Source organism: Salvelinus namaycush, chromosome 7 (assembly GCF_016432855.1).
Source record: "Salvelinus namaycush isolate Seneca chromosome 7, SaNama_1.0, whole genome shotgun sequence".
NCBI lineage: Eukaryota > Metazoa > Chordata > Actinopteri > Salmoniformes > Salmonidae > Salvelinus > Salvelinus namaycush.
In genome coordinates, this window is record NC_052313.1 from 40,509,977 (window position 1) to 40,533,424 (window position 23,448).

At 42.7% G+C, this 23,448-nt stretch overlaps 1 protein-coding gene across 3 annotated transcripts; it reads right to left on the bottom strand.

Moving 5' to 3' along the window:
• Nucleotides 1–350: 350 nt before the first annotated feature.
• Nucleotides 351–15,534, bottom strand: LOC120051233 (1-acyl-sn-glycerol-3-phosphate acyltransferase gamma-like). 3 transcript variants are annotated; one of them, XM_038997982.1, is made up of 10 exons: nucleotides 15,329–15,534; nucleotides 6,542–6,599; nucleotides 5,841–6,068; nucleotides 4,528–4,697; nucleotides 4,244–4,405; nucleotides 3,550–3,703; nucleotides 3,361–3,463; nucleotides 3,122–3,197; nucleotides 2,805–3,003; nucleotides 351–1,386 (listed from the first exon to the last, which is right to left on the bottom strand). In XM_038997982.1, the coding sequence occupies exons 3-10, from the start codon at nucleotides 6,016–6,018 to the stop codon at nucleotides 1,295–1,297; spliced, it is 1,134 nt and encodes a 377-aa protein (XP_038853910.1). In that variant the 5' UTR covers nucleotides 6,019–6,068; nucleotides 6,542–6,599; nucleotides 15,329–15,534; the 3' UTR covers nucleotides 351–1,294. The 3 variants fall into 3 exon arrangements, with proteins under 3 accessions (XP_038853910.1, XP_038853909.1, XP_038853911.1); XM_038997981.1 differs by lacking the exon at nucleotides 15,329–15,534 and adding an exon at nucleotides 9,932–10,213; XM_038997983.1 differs by lacking the exon at nucleotides 15,329–15,534 and adding an exon at nucleotides 6,708–6,732.
• Between the last annotated feature and the right edge of the window lie 7,914 nt (nucleotides 15,535–23,448).

The window sequence follows — 23,448 nt, forward strand, 5'->3', positions numbered from 1 at the left end:
TCTATTCTGCTGGCAGCCGAGTTGGATGGTAGGGACAGCCAGTGTTAGTGATGGTGTTGTCCTCAGCTCTTGGTCACTGGACGACTGATATACTAGCTTTGTCACCTTATGATGGGCCTAAAGGCATTCAAACTGTGGTTACGGATTTTATATTGCATAAACTAATGGGATTTAATGGACGGGGGACCGGGGTGTGGTGGGATGGTAGGGCTAACTATTTTACAATTACTTTGTGTTAGATGTTGATCCACCACTGCCCAAAAAATGCTCTTCAAAACCATCTGAGCAACTCACTCCAGAGTAATGTAGGGAAATAAATGTAATCCTATTCATTCAATCACTTTTGTATATTCAATGGAAACCAAATGATAATTGTTTTATTGTTTATAACAATCAGTATTTATGGGATCTACAAGCAATTCAGAAATCAGCTCAGGGCCAAACCTGGCTTTAAATGAACATTAAATACTGCATTTTATTGGTGCGAGGTTGGCCATCATGTCTGTGCTTTTCTGGGAAGGACGGGAGGAGCAGCAGCACGCTCAATCTCATTTGTGTCAGGATTCAGCACAAGTTTCATGAGGAGACGGACAAACAAATAACAGGATGTGCTCAGAGGTGTTAAGATTCCTTCACCTCCACACCCAACCTTCATGGGGGTAAGGGTGGGGAGCTAAAGCATGCTGGGAATCTGTCTTCTCCAGACAGTAAAGCCCCTTGCTGAAACTACAGAGGGACGTAGGACTGGTGTTGGGCTGGCCCAGTCAGAGATACTGAAGCAGAAAATGTGAATCTTTGATAGGTGGAGAGCACTCCTTTAGCGTGGACTGCTGTGGCAGGAAGTGGGGTGCATGTTGGAGGAAGTGGTACCGCTGAAACAGGAAAGTTCTGGAGCATGTGGCTGAGGTGAACCACAAGGCTATGCGGAGGAGACCGACAGGGGGCCTCGAGCTGGGGTGCAGGGAGAGTTTGGTGCTAGAGAGATACACCCTCTGGTATCTACCATTCAGTCCTGCTGTCTGTCACCCCCCTCTCACTGGAAGGATGCATTCACAGGGAGTCAAATGCAACAATTCCATAAAAAATTGTGTTCTGTGTCACAATCATCATAATTAATATTTGAACTTACGTCTAAAAAGTATATTCAGTTATATACCCCCCCCCCCGGCTGAGTTTTAACTTATTTTTGAAGGAGGGTGGCTGCACAGGGTCTGTCTGTGCTGGGACCACAACAACCGCTCAGACACCGAGCGCTGACAGTAGAGGGACCGTAACGTGACTGCCATAAAGAGTTCTAGTTTTCCTTTTTGCCCTCCATTTTGCCGTAAGTAGAGCCGGTTTTGTTCACCTCAGATACACTGATCAGGCGGCGCACTGCTATGGAGGCTGTGGAGAAAGGAGACCGAGAGAGATTTGTCAATAATAGTAGAAAGAAAGACAAAAAAACTGAGGTGTAATACAGATTAACAAAGTGCAGATACAGGAGTAGGTAATCACATATACATACTATACAGGGCTCAACACTGCGACCAAAACACTCACATTCAGTCATCATACGCTGTTTGAATGAACATTTCTAAAGTATTTCCCAAAAAACTTCCCCAATTAAAATGTTGACTGCAAAGATAGAATCTGGAAAACAGATTTTACGAAAAGATAAAACTGATTTTATAGGGCCCTACAACTGTAGAGTTACACTGTTCAAAATCACTAACAATAGCACCTTTTTAGAGATTGCGCAAAGGATCGATTTTTCCCCCTCAACAAACAATCAATGTGAATATGATAGTCAAGTTAAAACTCCCTTAGGTCAAAGGGCCCAGGGCTGGGTTAGCAATTTGAGTTAGAATTTTAGGACCCCCGTAAGTATAAAAAAAATATACTTATTTTTTGATGAAAAATTGAATTTGGTCTTACTGCTATTAGCCCTAATTAACGTATTGAATAACATATTCATAAATGGCACAACAGACAGTCCAAAAATACATCAAAAGGAGATATGTTTTGAAGTGTCTGTCCTATATCGAAGAGACAAATTATAAATGATTATTTTTACCTGTATTTAACCCCTTTGTTTGGCAAAAAAACTCATATCGGTCTGTCTACCTTCAGACGAGGCTTGTGGGAATCCTGTATGTGTTTGTGAGAGTTATCTTTCCATAGAGGGCTCATATTAGTTTGTACCTCAAACCGTTCTGACACTACAAAAGTTTTCGTGAGAAGACTGATTTTCAGGATGTCTCCCGGTCTGACAAACACAGCTGTAGCTCTGCCACCTTCCACCCCAAATGCAGAAGGCAGACATCAGAGGATGCGGTGGATTGAGCAGCCCAAGCAAAAACAACAGATAACTATCTTAAGCAGGGAGATAGACTTTGATTGGATTTTTTTTATGCTCACTTGATTTCCGCAGGGGCGCTTACATAATTTAAAATATGGCTAGTCATTATCAGCCTTGTTCTGTATGGAATGCAAAACCACAGGTCAAGTCATTAACCGGCGCTCAGTTGCGAAGAAATTGGTGCGACCAAATCTTGTGCTATCAACTGTGGAAAAAGGTAGTAGGTAGAGCAATGCTTTATAAAACTAAAACTATACATTTAGAGCAGAATAATTTAATGCATGCTTAATGGAGTATCTCTATTGAAATAGCTTTTTAGTCTAGGACTAGGCTTATTCTGTGTTCGGGGAAACCAGCCATTAACGAGTCAAAATTAGATTATATAGTATAGGCAGGTCCTAACAACATAAGAACTTGGAAAAAGCAGGAGGCTTAGCGCAGGCTAAATGGGTGGCATCCGCACCGATGATGCAGAAGATCAAGAAGACGACGATGAGGAGGGGAGAGCCGCTGACAAACACCCCACAGGCGAAGTTGAGGAGGGGGGTGAGAAGCAGGGTGGCCCAGAAGAGGAAGTTGAGCAGCGTCCACAGCCGTCGGGGGGGCTTGATAGCGGGACCGGGGAAACTGCCCTCCTTCTCGTAGTGCTCCTGCAGTGCATCCTACAGAAAGAGAAGGGAAGAAAGAGAGAATGTAGTCAATATTTAATTAGTAGAGAGAGTCATTGACTTATGGCTAGAAAGGGTAAAGAAATGGGAGGGAAAGCTGAGTTTCCGGCACCTTCTGCTGGTAGAGCTTGTGAAGCCAGGTTGCACACTCCTTCTCGTCCTCTGGGATTTCTTCCACTGGGTACCGCCTATACAGGAAGGAGGGGAACTGTCAATTCAGTACAACGCTACTAAAGGGCAGCAAGTCACTGTACTGGTGATACAGTAAGTCAGCAGGTCAAAGGACCCATAGGTCACATTTAGGACCAGTGCACAGGCTTTGTTTGTGGGAGAGGGATAGGCGCCACCTACGTGATATTCATATCCGCCATGTACTTCTTTCCACTGACGATTCCCAGCAGTGTTGGGACCTTCTTGTCTCTGAAATTTAGTGTCACGTCGTACACAGCAGATACTGAGAAAGGAAAGAGTGCGACCATGAGTGTGATGCAGCAAATGTGTGTGTGTGTGCGCACGTGCTTGTGTGTGCTTGTGTCCCACCTGTGCCTTTGAGACAGCTCAGTGTTGTGGTGAAGCCTTTGGTTCTGGGCAGTAGATGGTATTTGAGTTTTGGTAGACCTTTACTCTCTGCTACCTCCATACTGATCTCATGCTTCTTCGGTGTGAAACGGGTGCCTTCACAGTACAATAGGAACTGGAGAGAGAGACAAGTCGACACACACGCACACTGTTGCGGTCTTTGGAGTTGACGTCTTTGGAGCGGTAAACACTTAACACACTAAGCTCATGACCTTGTAATCCCTACGTGTCCCACTGGAAACAACAGAAGGTAGGAACGCCAACAGAGGTGAACTACCTCAGACACACCCTGATGTGCCATTCTGGCAACACTGTCCACAGTAACACGTACACATGCACAAACAACATACACACAGAATCTCAGTTGTATTTCTTTGATTCCTCCCCTCAGACGCTCTCTTTCCTTGCATTTTCCCCCGAGAGTTTGTGAGATTACTGGCTTAAATTGTGTGCACGTACCCGCCAACGAATCTGGGACGTGTTTATTTGGGCACTCAGTGGAAAACATTATTCAACGGTAAACAGAAATGGGCATTTTTCATCTGTTTGATGCTTAATGAACACGCCCCAGGGTACAACTCCATACAGAGACAGGCTGATGGTCAAAGGGAGAGGGGCAAGCGTCATTGTGTTGTCGGTTTGTCGTCCTACTCACCCACATAAACTCAGGGTAATCCTTTAGCTGGGTCAGGCCTTTGAACACGGTGTCTCTGTCCTCCTCCCACTTCCTCTTACAGAAGACAATCTCCAGGAAGTACCAGGTCCAGCCAATCAGAGGCACCTTCAGCAGTTCGTACTTGGCCAAGACCTTTGAAGCCTGAGAAGACAAGGCGAAACGACTTCGTTCAACCAACCTACCAAACATGATATTTTCATAAACAGTAGATATAGGCAGCTAAACTCATTTCCTCTATCACACACACACACACACGTACTCACTCCAAGCACGCCGTAGCGTTCACACATGGTCCAGCCGCAGAGGAAGTCGATCTCATAGTTGTGGTTGAGGATGATGATGACGTGCTCCTTGCCAAATTTGTCCACCGTGGCCTGGTCTGTGAATATGGTGCATTCTGTACCCGACCACCACTCCAGCAGCATCACCAGCTCTACAGGAAAGAGAGGACCAGCAGAGAGTTAACAACGAACCAGTGTAAACTCCGTCACAATGAACCGCCCAGTCGCAAACTGGTGTCCATTTTGTCCCCCTCACACCAGACGCAATCAGGAAACGCAGGTTGAAATATCAAAACCAACTATATTAATTTGGTGACCAACTTTAAGGTGCATTACCACCACCAACTGGACTGGATTGTGAACCTCAGTAAGTCTTTCAATCACCCACGTGGGTATATGCTCCTAAAAACCAGTGAGGAGATGGGAGAGGCGGGACTTGCAGCACGTCAAGTGTCACAAATAGAGTTCTATTTTAGCGCCTGGCTACGCAGACGTGCGCGGGCAGTGTGGGTGTAATGACAATAACATGGACATTTATTTTGCAACGCTCGCGCACGCGATGGGAGCGGTCTGGTCAGCATGTAACCAGTCGCAACGAACCGTTGCAATGAACTACATTACACCAGTCTCAATTCCTGTAAGAATCAGAGTGTAAACTCAGTCAACAACAACAGTGCAACCACCACACACACACACACACACTCCAAGCATGCCGCGGTCCAGCCACAGAGTACTATCTGCGCATCATTAAGTACTATCTGTCTGCTCATGATTATTAAGTACACCATCAAGACTAATCAAATTATTTTTGTTTTCTGATTATTAAAACAATAAACTGACCGAAGTTGGTTCAATTACTCAAATTCCATTTTGTTTTTTTGTGAGATCAAAGCGCGTTTCTCTAAAGAGAAATCCTATCAAGCACGAAATACATCAAATCAAGAACTGTGAGATGGTGTAGGGAGTTTAAGTTTTCAATAGACAAATATTCAACCTAGTTCCGTGCAGAAAACGTGGTAAATAACTACAATGACCAAAATCCATTGTGGCCATTGTTCACCGGCCGCCCCACACACAGACCGCATGAGAGAGGAATGCACACAACACAGCAACTAGAGGGATAGAGGGAAACACCAAAACCAGTACACCATGTGGGTGGAGTTTGCACTGCGTTTAAGACTGGTTTCTTTTAGGACAACAGACAGAATGTGCTGCTCTTTGCCCCAGCCCCCCCCCCCCCCCCCCAGACACACAAACAAATACACACACGACTCAGGATTATGAGTGTGACTCACGGCTCCAGAGGGAGTAGGAGAGGCGGGTGTTGATCTTTCTGTAGAGCTGCCTGTCGATAGGCCATAGGACGCAGGTGCAGAGCTGGATGAAGTTGATGATGAGGCCGCTGACCACAAACACAAAGCCAACGAGCAGCTGGAGGATGAACAGGCTCTTGATGTACGCTATCAGCCCCATGGCCAGGGCTGTCTGAGGGCTAGCAGGGCTACCAACACACTACGGCCGACCTGGGGGAGAACACCATGAAGAAACAATGCATTTCCATTTAATTCTGTGGAAAATGCCAAAAGGTAGCACCGATTCTCCATATGATGTTGAGAAATAGTGCATTGTGGGTAGTTCTGAAGATATCCAAAATAAGTTAATAGATATGTAAAAAATATATATATATAAAAAAATACTTTGATCGTGACTACAGTAACTAAGTGAATAAGTATTTGACAACACTGTTGTTACTTCGGTGAGTAAAAACGAATCCTTCCTACCCTTTAAAAGAGGATGTTTATGAATATGAGTAGGGCAAGGAGTTTCCCCTGGCTAACTGATCTGACCAGGAATAAGTCTGAGCCTTATTGGCTATGACGAGGACCCAAAGTTTTCCTAGTTAGGTCACACGGTCAGGGAAAACTCCGGACCACTTCGATGAGGCTGGGTTAATAGTTGAAGAGTGATAATTTTCTGAAATTCCAGTGCAACTTACCACGGTGGAATCCCTTCACAAGCCCCGTTTGCACGGCCCGTCAGCCAATACCACAGACCTGTGGGACAGAGAAGAACCCCATTACAAACTATTCGCAATCAGTTTTTTATTTATTTAACTAGTCAAGTCAGTTAAGAACAAATTCTTATTTACAATGACGGCCTACCAGGGAACAGTGGGTTAACTGCCTTGTTCAGGGGCAGAACGACAGATTTTTTACTTGTCAGCTCGGGGATGCGGTCCAGTAACCGAAAGCCCAACACTCTAACCACTAGGCTACCTGCCGCCCCAGTTTAAAGACGGGAAGATCTGAACATTCTTAACTCTTTCCCAAAACAGAATCTAACTTTCACCAAATGGCCGCAACAAGCAAAGAAAACTTCAACCAACATACAACTGAATTATTCAGAGAACTGTGACAAAAAAGAAAGAGCAGGTTAATTCTGAGGAGTTCAGCAGACATCCAGTTAGTTTCTGTGATACATTTCCATTTATATTTCCCAATATAAAATAGGAAACTAATCAGGCTAAAAACACAGCTTGCCCACAAAAATAAACTCCCTTTCACCCAAATGGCAGTGCACATAACCTCCCTCTCACTGATATGTACATGTCCGCATACCCACACACGCACGCACGCCCTTTCACCTCGTTGGAACAAGGCCAGCAACTCGCTTACTCACTCCCTTTCTCGCTCTCTTTTTCACACACACACACAGCCCAATTCAGTGTTTTGCCAACTTCTTTCCCCCAACGTCACAGCACAAACTTGCCTTGCTGCAGCACAGCTGCGATCCGCCGATCTCCCCTTGCTTCTGTGCCTGTCAATCTATCAATCAAATATATTTTATATAGCCCTTTTTACATCAGCAGTTGTCACAAAGTGTTAACTGTTTGTGCGCTCTTGCTGTGACTTCTGTTGCAGATAGATACTCCCAGAATTGAGTGGGAAAAGTCACCAAATGCTATCAAAACTCTCCAAGGCAGCCTGATAAGTAGCTGCATTTGTTGCTAGGCTCTTTTAACAATAACAGTCTCTGCAGCGGTTTCAGAACATGCTAAATATAGCAACTACATCTCTAAATTGGCACTTGCCCCATTCAGCATCTCTGCGATTCTGGTATGTCCTCTTTGCTAACTCTAGACCCCACACACACCCTCAAACAGCAGGCCTGCACCACTCCACTCCCTCCCACATGTTACGATCATTAGTAATACTACAGAATTAGTAATACTGTATCCACTACAGACATTTCACCTACTGTGCCCCAATTCTTATGTCCAGTCTCAAGAATAAAATAGGCTACTTTCCAAAGCTATACTTACACCCATCCTAAAACACTGATAACTACACATGGCCTAATAACAGAATGAGCATTAAGTCAAAGTCACACTGTTTTTGTCAAATCACATCCTAGAAACAAAGAGTAAAAACGATGGCTGTGTGTGTGTGCGTACTACAGGCCTGCAGTACCAACTACACAGGAGGTCCCACCCACAGAGCGTGGACTTGAGTGACCTCAAGCATCTGATCAGGGGTCCACCCTATGTTCCCTCCAGCCCTGTGGTACCCACTGAACCAATTGAAATTGGCACCAATGTTTATTGTTATAAATGTAGAACATGCTGAGTATTTCAGCATCTACACAAATGTGAGAGTATATATGGAACCTACTGAATTGTTTAAAATCACTATGACCTTGACCGTTTGTCAATGTTCCAGCAGCCCAAAAGGCATTTTCTGAGATGTATGTATCTCAGCATCTACTCAAGTAATTTGAACATATTGTGCTGTGGGAACTGAGGGCTGTGGGAACTGAGGGAACATCGTTGCTGTGGGAACATAGGGCTGTGGGAACTGAGGGAACATAGGACTGTGGGAACTGAGGGAACATAGGACTGTGGGAACTGAGGTAACAAGAGGGCTGTGGGAACATAGGGCTGTGGGAACTGAGGGAACATATGGCTGTGGGAACTGAGGGAACACAGGGCTGTGGGAACTGAGGGAACAGGGCTGTGGGAACTGAGGGAACAGGGCTGTGGGAACATAGGGCTGTGGGAACTGAGGGAACGTAGGGCTGTGGGAACTGAGGGAACGTAGGGCTGTGGGAACTGAGGGAACATAGGGCTGTGGGAACTGAGGGAACATAGGGCTGTGGGAACTGAGGGAACATAGGGCTGTGGGAACAGAGGGAACATAGGGCTGTGGGAACAGAGGGAACATAGGGCTGTGGGAACAGAGGGAACATAAACTTGGTCCCGCTGAACAAACACTCACCATCCTCTGTGTGTGTGTGTGTGTGTGTAACGGAGTTGGATTCATAACCTCACTACTTAGCGTGGGTGGAGACATTTCAAGCTATTGAACTGCTAGGTTTTCTATAGTTGGCTAAGACACGGTCAAGAGGACAGTAGTGGTGCCGTGACCCGGATCTGCAGCTGCACTCTGCTCAACAACCGGGGTCACTGTGGAATGAGTTTAGAGGTGCGAGTGTAAACAAATTGGATTTGTAACCTCATTCCCCAGCTTGAAACGTCTCCACCTGTGCTATCGAACTGCTATCTTTTCAACAGCGTAGTCAAGTGCGGGTCACTTGTGTTTGAGAAGCAGAGGATCCGAGATCAGGTGTCGGTAAGGACTTGTGAGGAAGGAAGCTATACTGTTGAGCAAGCACAGTGTGACACTTGTCCATATTTCTCTGTGGGTCTCACTATGATTTCCCAATACACTTTCTCAATACTTCAAGATTCTGTTCTAACTTCACTGCCCTGAGGAGTTGTGATGGATGCCATAAAGCCAAGGCATAACAGGGTGTGGTGTAGGTCTGTAGGACCCATGTTTTAAATGGCCCATTAAACGAAGGCCGTTTCCTGCAGTTAGCACTGAAGAGGACCAGAAAACGACCTTACCCGAAGCTCAAGAATCAAGCAGACATCCACAAGGGTGACATTCTCTACGGATACTGATCTTTGGCAAAGGCTATCAAACTTCAGGTTTGTCCCACATTGACATCCGGTTGCAATGCCTTGGACTGCTTCCTTCACCTAACAACCACGGCAGTCAAACGTCAAAAGCTGCAGCCGGCAAAGTCAACTCTGCAAACGGTCTAATAATACAAGCAGTTGCTACAGTGCGCCTGGCATCTGCAAGCAGATAATAGCATGCATGCTTAAAATGCAGTTGATCTCCATTGAAACTACCGGTATAGCCTATCTATCTCTCTACAGTAGGAGCATCAGTTCAGTCAAGCAGGTGATTCTGAGTTTTAACACGGTATTACTAGTAAAAAAAAGAAAAAAAGTCTCCATCGTCTCAACGAGGTCAATATTCATAAATAACATCCCATTCACGCCGATAACCCCTGGTTAAGGAGCAGAAATACCACTAACCTTGTTCTGGAAGAGAGAGAAAGTAGTTTTGTCAAAGTGTGAAGCTTCGCCCACAGTCAGGAACAGAGTGAGAATTACAAATAGTGGGAAAGAGAGCGCAATAAACCCCAGCGCTCCTCAGTAAACATGAGTTAACTTTGGAGTCTTGCCTAAGAGACTAATGACATCTCACAAGGCCGTCCATTAGCAGAGCGGGAAACTTCTCCCCACACAGGAAAAAAAGGGAGAGCGAAACAAAAGAAGAGAGAGGGAGACGCTCCCCCAGCCTGCCTGACAAAGCGCTGCCTGGTGGAGCGGGTGTGTTTGGGGGGAGAGGGAGGGGAGGGTCTGCAATCACCTGATCCCCTCAGACGAATGGCTGGCCGTCAATACTGGGCCAACGAAACGAGTGTGAGACACACACAAGGAGGTTAAAAAAGTTCAGCCATAATTTCCCCCCTGGTATAACGGGGGTGGGAGAGACCGTGTCCTGCTTTCATCTCCCCTCCACACACACTATTCTAATTACTGAATGAAATTGAGTGGAAGAAATAGAACACGTGTAAAAAAAATAAAAAATAAGTCTATACCCAGACCTAGAGATTTTATGGGGATGTTCAGATGTCTCTCAACTCATATCTTGCTTTCTATGGGCATGGTGCTTGTATAGGCTGCTTGTCTATTAGTTTGAAACCAACTGGTGTGTCTGTGTTATTTGATGATAATTTGATGATTTACCCAAACATTTCCTAAGAAGTCCACTGTTTCTCAACTAGGGGGCCACTGACAGTTTTCAGTGGATAAAACTACAAATTGAAAATAACAGCAGTAAGGCTAAAACGTCTCACATTTAGTATGTATGTAGGCATTAACACATTGACACTTATACAAATAGCAATGTGATTTCTGATGTAAGGGTCCCCATATATTTGTTTAAGCATTTCAGTGAGTCTTGAAAAAGAAAAGATTTACAACCCCTGGCCTAGCCTACAAGGGATGTAAATTGCCATTGATTATATACCAGGTTAAAGCCATTTAGCAGGCTACCAAGTATGCAAGGGTACACACACACACACACACACACACACACACACACACACACACACAAGGCCTGATTGGACGTGGGACGTGGCAGAGATTAGCAATAGCCACTCAGGGCTAAACTGATTAACAGGGAGAAACAGCCTGGCCTCCATAGGCCTTCCAAAGGCCAAAACAGGCTAAACTTGGCCTAGATGTCCAGCAGCAGAAGGACCCGCGGCACTCCAGAACAAATAACAAGACAAACCCACAGAAGTCAACTTAATTTAAAGTGCTTCAGAGACAACAACAACCAAGCCCAGTCTACACTCTCCCAAAAACCAGTGTCAGGTAGTAAAAGAGGTTTTAGATTATAGTTTGTGGTTGCACACAGCCTCGAGAAGTTGGAGTCACTGTGGAACCGGGACCAGTCATGTCTATAAAGTTCTTATAAAGTTCTGACGCGGTCCTCGACTGCTCCCTCAACAGGACTTACCAGTAGGTATAGTAGGCGATCGCCAGCACCACCAGTGCCCCACAGAGCCCTGTAAAGAGCATCACGGCCCCCTGGTTCAGCATCTTCGCCCCCCTCCTTGATTACTTTCCCCCCCAGGAGAAATTTTAAAAAGGATCACGGAAAAAAAGAGATGAAAATCTCCAAAGCGTTTTAAGAGGAGGACAAAGGGGAGTCAGTGTCCACGATGCCTGAGACTCATGCTAATGTTAATCCCCATAGGAGACAAGATAAATTATGATGATGACAGCATGAACACTAAGTCCCAAGGAAAAGAGGAGGATGAGGAGGGAGCGTCCATCGGCGCAACAGGAAAGCAACTCAGGTGAGAAACGAAAGAGCTAGTCGGCGACGGCTTCGTACCAGATCGCCGCGAGACGAGAACAACAATCAAGACACACTGGTTTAAAAGTGTTAAAACAGACGGAACACAGAAGGAGCCCCTCCTTTGTACAGAGAGGAAAAGGAGAGATCTAGGATAACGAAGCTCTAATCTGGTCCAGAACAGATTAGCACTGATTAGTGCTCTTGCAGCAGCACCCTGGATAAGTCACCTCTCATTTCCATCCATCTGTATGGGGGGGTTGGGTGGAGAAGCTCAGCTGCTGTGATGGGTCCAGCCATGACGAAGGGCCTGGGTCACATTCATTAGTCACCAAATGGAAGAAAACAGATGGAAACAGGGAGTGCCTGAATTGGTCTGATAAGATGCACATTTTAACCTTCCGTTGCTAAACGTTTTAAAAAGCTTTGTTACAGTGCTTTCATGGGGGTGATCAGGCCCCACACCACTGTTTTATCTTGGACTCAAAACTGGTGGTCCACTTCCGGCATGCGCTTACCAGCTCGCATTTCCGTTCCAGAAGCGGTTTTGCTGTCCCAATACCTAAAAACAACTGGCCAAAAGAAAATAACGATTTACGCCCTAAATAGATCAAAGTTTGTATCAATTTAACCTTGTTTTTTGAAAATGATTTCTTGCTGATATGAAAGATAAGGTCATTATGGTTTCCGAAACCATACCACAAGCGCTCCGTGTTAATGTTCAGATTGAGCTTCGAGGCTCTTAAAACTCCCCCTACAGAAGATGCCTTTACTCTTATGTGACTCTTATGTGTAATGTAATGGAACTGAGTCATGGTCAAGGGCTAGTGGTTGACTGACATTAGCTGGTCTAATTCATTCACACGTGGGAGCGTATTATAAACATAAATACTTGTTGGTTAATTCCACATGCATATTTAAACTGACTTTAGTTAGCAAAATAGTTAGTTAGCTAACACAGTCCAATTTTCATGTGAATGACAGCTTCAACTGAAAGTCACAGCTAGCTAGGCTAACTTCTGCTAGCTATCTAGTTTCTCTCTAACGTTAACTCGAACTTGGTCATAACCTTAATATGTGAATGGAGTTGAGCCTATTATTTCAATTATTTCAAGGCTATAGCCTACAAATAAATCAATTGTGAAGCATTTGCGAGTGCGACACACTAGGTTGGCAGGAACATTAAGCGCTCGGCATTTAAACAACATGTTGTTGTATTAAATCAGTCTATATATTGTGTATTTAGTGAATTACTTAAAATTAAATTAAAATTAAACTATAAATGCCTTATTAGGCTCAGTCTACAGAGTCTGTGGCTTCAGGCTCATGAGATGGTGCCTGGAGTGCAGGCCAGCAGCGGAGAACACCCTCTCGGCGCAGTGTAGTTCCAGGACAACAACCTCTCCCTCAATGTGAGCAAGACAAAGGAGTTGATCGTGGACTAGAGGAAAAGGCGGGCCGAACAGGCCCCCATTAACATCGATGGGGCTGTAGTGGAGCCGGTCGAGAGTTTCAAGTTCCTTGGTGTCCACATCACCAATGAACTATCATGGTCCAAACATACCAAGACAGTCATGAAGAGGGCACGGTAACACCATTTCCCCCTCAGGAGACTGAAACGATTTGGCATGGGTCCCCAGATTCTCAAAAAGTTCTACAGCTGCACCATCGAGAGCATCTTGACCGCTTGCATCACCGCCTGGTATGGCAACTACTCGGCATCTGACCATAAGGCGCTACAGAGGGCAGTGTGTACGGCCCAGTACATTATCGGGGCCAAGTGTCCTGCCATCCAGGACCTATATAATAGGCGGTGTCTGAGGAAATACCAAAAAATTGTCCGAGACTCCAGTCACCCAAGTCATAGACTGTTTTCTCTGCTACCACATCGCAAGCGGTACCGGAGCGCCAAGTCTAGGACCAAAAGGCTCCTTAACAGCTTCTACCCACAAGCCATAAGACTGCTGAACAATTAATCAAATGGCTACCGGACTATTTACATTGACACCCCCCCCCTCCATTTGTTTTGTACACTGCTGCTACTCGGTGTTTATTATCTATGCATAGTCACTTCACCACTACCTACATGTACAAATTAACTTGACTAACCTGTACCCCCCCACATTGACTCAGTATCGGGACCCCTGTATATAGCCTTGTTATTTTTTATTTAGTTTATTTGGTAAATATTTTCTTAACTCTTCAGGGGGTTAACTGCCTTGCTCAGAGGCAGAACGACAGATTTTTACCTTGTCAGCTCGGGGATTCGATCCAGCAACCTTTCGGTTACTGGCCCAACACTCTAACCACTAGGCTATTTTATATTATGTAAGAACAATGGTGCAACACTAATAAAAATGATATTATTTTATAACAAATGCACATTCTCCCGCATTGGATAACGGTCACTGTCCGCGGTTCTGAAACATCAGTGTGCTGTTGAATTGGCGCCTTTTCCTAGACCATGTTGCTATGTGCATAATAGCGAAGTTAACCAGCATATTGGTGTTGAGAACAACGCGGCGGAGGCAGCAACGGAGTTAGGAGATGAGAACTGTCTTGTGCAAAACATCACGCCAAGGTAAGCCTACACAAAACAGTCTTTAAGTGTTTCTAAAATCCCTTATGTGGAAAATGAATGGTGGAAAAATAAATGGAACCATTTCCTGTTTGACCGCTAGGTTTTATGGGTATTATGACTCATGCTGTGGTACTCGAAAGAAGCACACAAGTAGCCTACAAAAAATGTTATTAAATAAAAATACAAAATAATAAAAATCATACAAAAAAACAAATACAAATAATATATATATATTTTAAAAGTAGCCTACAAATGCATGATGGGCAGGCACACCGCCAGTGTTATTGCGCAAAATTGTATGCACTATCATCTGGATGTGTGCAACAAAAGAACATTCAGCTTCTACTACCATTTCGGTCAAGCCGTCTACCCATACAGTTTGATGCATATGTTCAATAAATCCAATGTACGCACCACACTGAACGTACTACAGCTGCCTCTGCAACGCAATGCTGCAAGGCAAACGCAGCGTTCCATTTGAAATTAATGTACTTCTGCTACCAAAATGCAAAACACTGTCAAGTGTGATTGAGGCGTGAGCTCATGAAGTGAACGCTACTGGAGAAGGCCGAAGTTCCAGCTTTGGGGAAACTCGTTCTGCGCTCCAGTCAAGTTGGGCACGCTCCGCTCACATACTGTGGTCACAACTCCCAACCCACGAAGGCTGTCTGTGCCAATACATTATGTCTGAGTCCAGACTGCTACGCCGTGATATGTTAAGTTAGGTGGCATGTTAGCTGGCTACTGCAGTGGTTTTAGCTATCTAGTTAACCAGGGGTGTATTCATTACGAAAACCGTTTATCGTTTAACAACCAAACGGAAACAAACTGAATGAAACGAGGAGGGACCTACCATAATTTGTCCAATAGAAACTCAGGTTTACGTTTTCCGTCTGAGTAAACGTTTTGCAACAGAATCGACGTAAAGATGATTTACACCCCTGCTAACTTGGATAGCATTTTAGCTAGCTAAAGTTACCTGATTTCTGGATCCTGACGACGATTAACGTTACCAAACAGGTCCAACGCGTTGGTTTTCAACTCAACACTGAAACAACATTGATGTCTTTGCACCCCAGAGCCATAGACGTATTTAATTTTCAACATAAAGGTTTATCTTTGAGCTAACTAACTTCTAGCAAGCTACATCCTTCTGTGAATCATGCAACTTCCTGTCTATCCAACCACAAAATTTGTCCCCCTGGAAACAATGCATAACAATAAAGATTAGCTATTATATTTTCAAGATAATCGAGTGACCGCTCTAACAATGGAAATACATGTCCTCAAAGATGGAAGGCAGCCGGGAGGTGGCGAGATCAGATGGGACCATTCTAGCCAATGAGAGGCCAGATACGCGTGTGCACAACGATCACAACTCGGATATAACGTTGTTGTTTTTTCTGCCGAAATGCTACGCGCATCCAATTATATCAGTGTTTTGGTAACAATCTAACCATTACCAAACTTATGTTGGATCAAATAAGCCTCACGTAGCAAATTCAATGTTTTTTTGTTGACCAAATTCGACTCTCTCCATCGACCTCCTTGGCAGAGAGTAAACACTCTCGCTTTGCCTCTTCCTCTCTGATAACAAGTCAGCATTCCCATTATGTCCCCTTTCTCTCCCAACACCTGTGACTGAATTGTAGTGCAGGTAGATGTCCCTGTGCCTCTTTTCATCCTGAATATGTTAGGGGTTAATCCTACTGTACCTTGAACTTGTGAATTCCTTCAGATCATACATACTTTTTTCCCCAGTTCAGTCAAGGGTGACCACAGAGTTATGTAAATTTATTGGTTTCCATGGCAACATTTTCAGATTTTAAATGTTCTCCACAAGCTGTCTATGCGTTTTGTGTCTTATAATAGCTGAGGTATACACTCATGAAACATTTATAATCATTAATTGACAGCCCCATGCAGTGAGAGGGGATGCAGCTTTCAGCAAAGAGTATTGTTGACCCTCCAGAAAGTAGGTGTATAAGCAATGCTTGACTTGGGCTTGACCTCACCGGAGCTATGGAGCTCACCTGCTTGAGCTCCTGTTCCGTCTTATATAATATTAGCTCAAAAGTATTGTGGAGCTCCTGCACCAGTACCGGCACCCAAAATGAGTACCGGCACCTATTTAAGCCCAAGTCAAGCACTGGCTATAGGTTTCCTCTTAGGTATTCTAACTCTGTGCAAACTGGTATACCTGTGTTCAGTAGACAGCATATGTGAGTATGATCATTCATTGACCATGCCATACAGATATACAGAATACGGTTTTCGGCAAGCACCCTACCAGTGTCATGTTCATGAATTCAATGAAATTGTCAACCTTTGTTTGTCTGCTGTATTGGAGGAAACTAATATTCATATTAGTTGCTTGTAGTAAAGTGTCCCGTGATAGGCATGCATTGACTTACGTACATGACAAGCATTGTATGGGATATGTTACCAGGAAAGATAGTTACCCGACATTGCAGGTAGATATTGAATGTACAAAAAGCAAACACCTGTCTATTTCAAATATCTATATTTTTGCATGTAATTTTTATATGCCACGTTTTTTACGTACTTTCAGTTTCAGCCAACTATGGGCTTCCATGACCGGCCCCTTCCTTTGGCAGTGTGTTAATACTCATTTACTTAAAGAAAAAAAGCAGGTGGATATAATATAATCATTACTTTATTTTTATTGCATCATAACATACATATTATATATTATAAATGTGGATTTGTACACTACAATCTTCATTGTAACATGTTATAAAATATTCAGGCTCAAAAAACGAAGCACTAAAAACTTTACCAAACAGTTAATACATTTCATTGTTTGCCCATTGAGAAAAGAAAATGTAAAAAGAAAATCTTCAACATAAGAACAAAAAGAAGAGCCAAGCATAGACTGGTCACTGTTAAAACCACTAAGGGACAGATACAGTTACAAAGGCAGGGGGTAGTAGGGGGCACTCAGTTACGCTTAATGCTTTGTTCGTAACCAAGTGAGAAGTGGGAATTTACCATATACAACTGGGAAAAATCCACTTGAACGGCCCTCCAACTGGTAATAACTTGTGGGAAACTCGTTCACCATCCTGAGCTCCCCTTTCTCCTACATACTGACATCATCTACTAAGAACATAACATCGAAACTGCATTTCCGGCAGTTAAATGCAACAAACATTATTTATAAAAAATCTATTAATATAGTTTTTGAACACTATAATTTGTTTACAAGTGTGACAGCTGTACGTTTAGTTTATGATTTTCGCAGCCTGTTGGCCATTAGTCAATCAGCGTTTCTCGAGGAGTTCAAAGCAGGTAATTGCAACCAACTAGTATTTACGACTTCACAACTTGTAAATTCCCACCTCCCACTTGGTTACGAATGCTGCATTAGTCAAAGATCTCCCTTTCTGTACTGACATCATGGTTAATGTTCTAGTGTTGCCTACTGTTTCTTGTATACATATGGCAAGAGTACATGTTATGATACTTTGCCAAGGGACTATTTTAGGAGAGAGTCAACACTACAGCAAACACAGTGGTCCAAACAAAGAAACATGTAGGGTGGGCATTTTTTCTCACTTTTTCTAAGACCAAGACACAAAATGTTGCACACCATGTCAACAATCATCCTTAACCGAATTTTTTTTCTCATCACTACTGCAATCGAGCCACGTGCTATTGGCTGAATATTAGGGAAGAAGAGATTCTGGAATGTCCCATCTGATTCAAGGCAGTGCCCTCAAATGTTTCAGAAATTGGCCATATCTTTAGCACAGATTCATGATCCTCAGTACATACATATTCTACTGACCACGACATATTTATACATATACTATATATATATATATATATATATATATATACTATATATATATATATATATATATATATATATATATATATATATATATATATATAAATAACATATAGTTTGTAATCCACTGTGAACTATCCCACTACGTTTCCCCCAGGGAATGTGCTAAAACATTGCTGCAACAACAGTCAATATGTTCAAACTGTTTCCATGGTTTCCCACAGAATACTGGGGGAGCTGAAGATTTGGTTATGTGACCAGACTCCATTTTGCAAGGCTTCAGACCAACATATATATCTTGCCAGAAGACACAGACAGCCTCGACCATCCAACTCCCCAAAGCTCCTACTCAAAGTACACACTCGGACCACTCAATGGCAGTTTTAGGTGCTTCCGTTTTGGAGTTCAATGACCACATACAGTATTTGGGTTCAAAAGCTGGCACAGCCAACAAACCTCACCACCACTGACTTAGTCAGCAGCTGGGCTATTCCTACGAGAGCACCGGAAAGGCTAGTTTCTGGATGATAAGTCATTGCTTCTCTTTTTAATTTTGTTTTAAACTAGTTTCCCCCCACCCCACGCCCTCCCCTAAAACCCCATTACAGGAAATATACACTTACATACATGTACATACTCTCACACACACACGCAAACACACAAATGTACAGTAACGCACAGTTGGAACATAGATTAAACAGTTCACTGGTTTCATGAAAAGCTGAGGAGTAAGTACATGTCAGTCAGAGCAGAACTAACCCCTGATTGGTCCTGCACACGGACACCCCCCCTGTCTGATGAGAAATGGTTGGTTCCTCAACTTTGAGTCCCTGTAACATAGCATCTCCAGAAAATCAAATCGGCTTTCTCCACATTGTTAATTTTTCAGAACAGAGGTTAAGATATGGAGAATTCCCCATAAAGCAGGGGCAGACAGAAAACTTACAGCAAGTTGGCTAAATAACAGGATTCATATTAACTTTATTGCAATTTCATGTCTGTATCAGGAAACAGCCAGTTCGGCACTCTCTAACATAATTTGATTTCACAAGTTTGGCACAGAAAGAGAAACCATATCAATATTATATCTGCCCAAGATATGTAAATATACAAATACATAAAAAAATATATGAATGTTTTGCACGTATAAAATGAACAGTGTAGATTATCCTTGCTAGTCCTTGCAACCAATTAAGACCAAAATAAAAGACATACGCATGGTAATTCCAATAACATTGAAATTTGAACACACAAGGATCATATATCAACAAATGTTGAAATGATAGATCTCCAGCATTTCACACATTGTAAATAACAAACACACAAAAACATACAACCACAAAGTTAGTGACGTGCTTACAATGATCATACACTGATCATGATCTAAGCACCGAACATGGACAATTGATTTAAGAATCAACATACCCAAAACCATTGTCCTGTTGTGACATATGAGGTAAAACGTTTCTAAATCACCACTCCTCCACTGAGATAAGTGCCCCAGGTTCTATCCTATCCTTGTTCAGTATTCTTCCCTCAGCTGTGCATGTATTTCACAAGGCTTGATTGATTGACAGATTGTTGGTTGGTTGATTTTTGCAGGCCAGATATTAGAGGTCGACCGATTAATCGGCATGGCCGATTAATTAAGGCCGATTTCAAGTTTTCATAACAATCGGTAATCGTCATTTTTGGACATCGTTTATGGCCAATTACATTGCACTCCACGAGGAAACTGCGTGGCAGGCTGACCACCTGTTACGCGAGTGCAGCAAGGAGCCAAGGTAAGTTGCTAGCTAGCATTAAACTTATGTTATAAAAAACAATCAATCTTAACATAATCAATAGTTAACTACACATGGTTGATGATATTACTAGTTTAACTAGCTTGTCCTGCGTTGCAAATAATCAATGCGGTGCCTGTGAATTTATCATCGAATCACAGCCTACTTCGCCAAACGGGTGATGATTTAACAAGCGCATTCGCGAAAAAAGCACTATCGTTGCACCAATGTACCTAACCATAAACATCAATGCCTTTCTTAAAATCAATACACAAGTATATTTTTTAAAACCTGCATATTTAGTTGAAAGAAATTCATGTTAGCAGGCAATATTAACAAGGGAAATTGTCAGTGTTACTTCTCTTGCGTTCTGTGCAAGCAGAGTCAGGGTATATGAAGCAGTTTGGGCTGCCTGGCCTGTTGCGAGCTATGTGAAGACCATTTCTTCCTAACAAAGACCGTAATTAATTTGGCAGAATTTTACATAATTATGACATAACATTGAAGTTTGTGCAATGTAACAGCAATATTTAGATTTATGGATGCCACCCGTTCGATAAAATACAGAACGGTTCCGTATTTCACTGAAAGAATAAATGTTTTGTTTTCGAAATGATAGTTTCCGGATTTGACCATATTAATGACCTAAGGCTCATATTCCTGTGTGTTTATTATATTATAATTAAGTCTATGATTTGATATTTGATAGAGCAGTCTGACTGAGCGGTGGTAGGCAGCAGCAGGCTCGTAAGCATTTATTCAAACAGCACTTTCCAGCGTTTTCCAGCAGCTCTTCGCAATGCTTGAAGCACAGTGCTCTTTATGACTTCAAGCCTATCAATTCCCGAGATTAGGCTGGCAATACTATAGTGCCTATAAGAACATCCAATAGTCAAAGGTATATGAAATACAAATAGCCCTATAATTCCTATAATAACTACAACCTAAAACTTCTTAAAACCTCTTGAGCCTATGGGGGGTGCTATTTCGATCTTGGAAAAATGAGTTCCCAAATTAAACTGCCTCGTACTCAATTCTTGCTCGTACAATATGCATATTATTATTACTATTGGATAGAAAACACTCTCTAGTTTCTAAAACCGTTTGAATTATTTCTCTGAGTGAAACAGAACTCATTCTGCAGCACTTTTCCTGTCAGGGAGTGAGATTTCAGAAATCCAGGTCCCTGTTCTGAGATCAGTTTATAAGTCCCCATGCAAGCTATGAGGGTACATGCACTGCATACGCCTTCCTCTAGATGTCAGTAAGCGGTGAGACTTTGAATGGAGTCAATTGCGCAATCTGGGACCTTATATTAGACCGTGGAACAGGAAGTACCGTTCTTTTCAACAGTGCGCTTGACGCATGAAGACATCAGAATGGCGTCCTGCAAACGCTTTCGTTTTAGTATTTCTATATCTCCGGTCATGTTTTTATTCGTTATAGGTGTTAAAGACATCATAAGGTAGTTAATTTAAACCGACATATAGCAGTTTATAGCAGTTTATTGCGATTTTCTGGGATTTCTTTGCCACGCGCTTCCATTTGTTGGGCACCTCTCCAGTGGGTGGCTAACGTTTAGCGGCTAATTCGACTGGACAAGAGGACATCTTTCAGCCAAAAGACGATTGTTTTGAAGAAAGGACACCTTGCCCAAGATTCTGATTGAAGCTCAGCTAATAGTAAGCAGTCTTTATGCTTTTAATTAATTGTTCTGTTGTTAAAAGTAAAATGCATGAGATGCCATTTCTTGCAGTATAGCATTGCGTTATCGCAGCCTGTATTGCGCAGTAACGATAATTTTAAAAATGTAATTCAGCGATTGCATTAAGAACTAATTTGTCTTTCAATTGCTGTCCAACCTGTATTTTTTAGTCAAGTTTTGGAATAGTTACTGATTAGATTAGGTGCCTCTTCAAAGATTTCTCCTGCCATTTTCCTGGCAGCTTTGCTACTTTTCTCATTGTATAACACGATTTGTGCCGCTAAATATGCACATTTTCGAACAAACTCTATATGCATTGTGTAATATGATGTTACAGGACTGTCATCTGAAGAATTCTGAGAAGGTTAGTGAAAAAATTAATATATTTGGTGGTTTATACGTTATTGCTATGTTTGGCTTGAATCAATGCTGTTGTAATGTTTGCTATTGTGCTAAGCTAATATAACGCTATATTGTGTTTTCGCTGTAAAACACTTAGAACATCTGAAATATTGTCTGGATTCACAAGATCTGTGTCTTTCATTTGCTGTACGCTGTGTATTTTTAAGAAATGTTTTATGATGAGTATTTAGTTATTCCATGTTGGTCTCTATAATTGCTCTGGCTGCTTCGGTGCTATTTTTGACGGTAGCTGTGATGGTAGCTGCAATGTAAAACTGATTTATACCTCAAATATGCACATTTTTCGAACAAAACATAGATTTATTGTGTAACATGTTATATGACTGTCATCTGATGAAGTTGTTTCTTGGTTAGTTTGGTTGGTTCTTGGTTAGTTAGGTTGGCTTTGTGCATGCTACCTGTGCTGTGAAAAATGTCTGTCCTTCTTTGTATTTGGTGGTGAGCTAACATAAATATACGTGCTGTTTTCGCTGTAAAACATTTTAAAAATCGGACATGTTGGCTGGATTCACAAGATGTGTACCTTTCATTTGCTGTATTGGACTTGTTAATGTGTGAAAGTTAAATATTTCTAAAAAATATATTTTGAATTTCGCGCTCTGCCTTTTCAGTGGAATGTGGGAGGAGTTCCGCTAGCGGAACGCCTGGGCTAGACACTTCTTAACTGGGAATATTGAAGACTCATGTTAAAAGGAACCACCAGCTTTCATATGTTCTCATGTTCTGAGCAAGGAACTTAAACGTTAGCTTTTTTTACATGGCACATATTGCACTTTTACTTTCTTCTCCAACACTGTATTTTTGCATTATTTAAACCAAATTGAACATGTTTCATTATTTATTTGAGACTTTATTTATTTTAAATTGATTTTTATTTATGTATTATATTAAGTTAAAATAAAAGTGTTCATTCAGTATTGTTGTAATTGTCCTTATTACAAATATATATCTAAAAATCGTCCGATTAATCGGTATCGGCTTTTTTTGGTCCCTAAACCCTGTGATGCCTGGCCTTGGAATAGTCTAGGCCTGGGCTGGGCTGTGAAGCTGTGTGTGCAGGACAAACCAAGAGGTTAGGCGAGCTCATAGAGGGAGTGGGAGAGATGAAGAGAGACCGAGAGAGACCAGGTTGTCAAAGGGAGGTGCGTGAGGTGCAGTAGCCCCCACCTCGGCCCACTCAGGTCTTCCCCTCCTCTGCTTACCCCCCAGTCTATCCATCCATACCCTGCTAAGTCTCCTCATATGGAAATGCTGTGCTCTGTAAGAGATTTCTAAGGCAATGTCACATTACAGATAAAAATGTACAACACCTATACATTGTGCGGTTGTGGCGCGGGTGGAGGGGTGGGTGGGGGGGATGGGGTGTGGGGGCT

Coding starts and splice junctions, on each gene's coding strand:
- LOC120051233 (XM_038997982.1), bottom strand. CDS start 6,018: ATGGGGCTGATAGCGTACATCAAGAGCCTGTTCATCCTCCAGCTGCTC. Junction 3,464..3,549: donor GAGCTGTCTCAAAGGCACAG/GTGGGACACAAG, acceptor TTCCTTTCTCAG/TATCTGCTGTGTACGACGTG. Junction 3,198..3,360: donor ATGGCGGATATGAATATCAC/GTAGGTGGCGCC, acceptor CTTCCTGTATAG/GCGGTACCCAGTGGAAGAAA.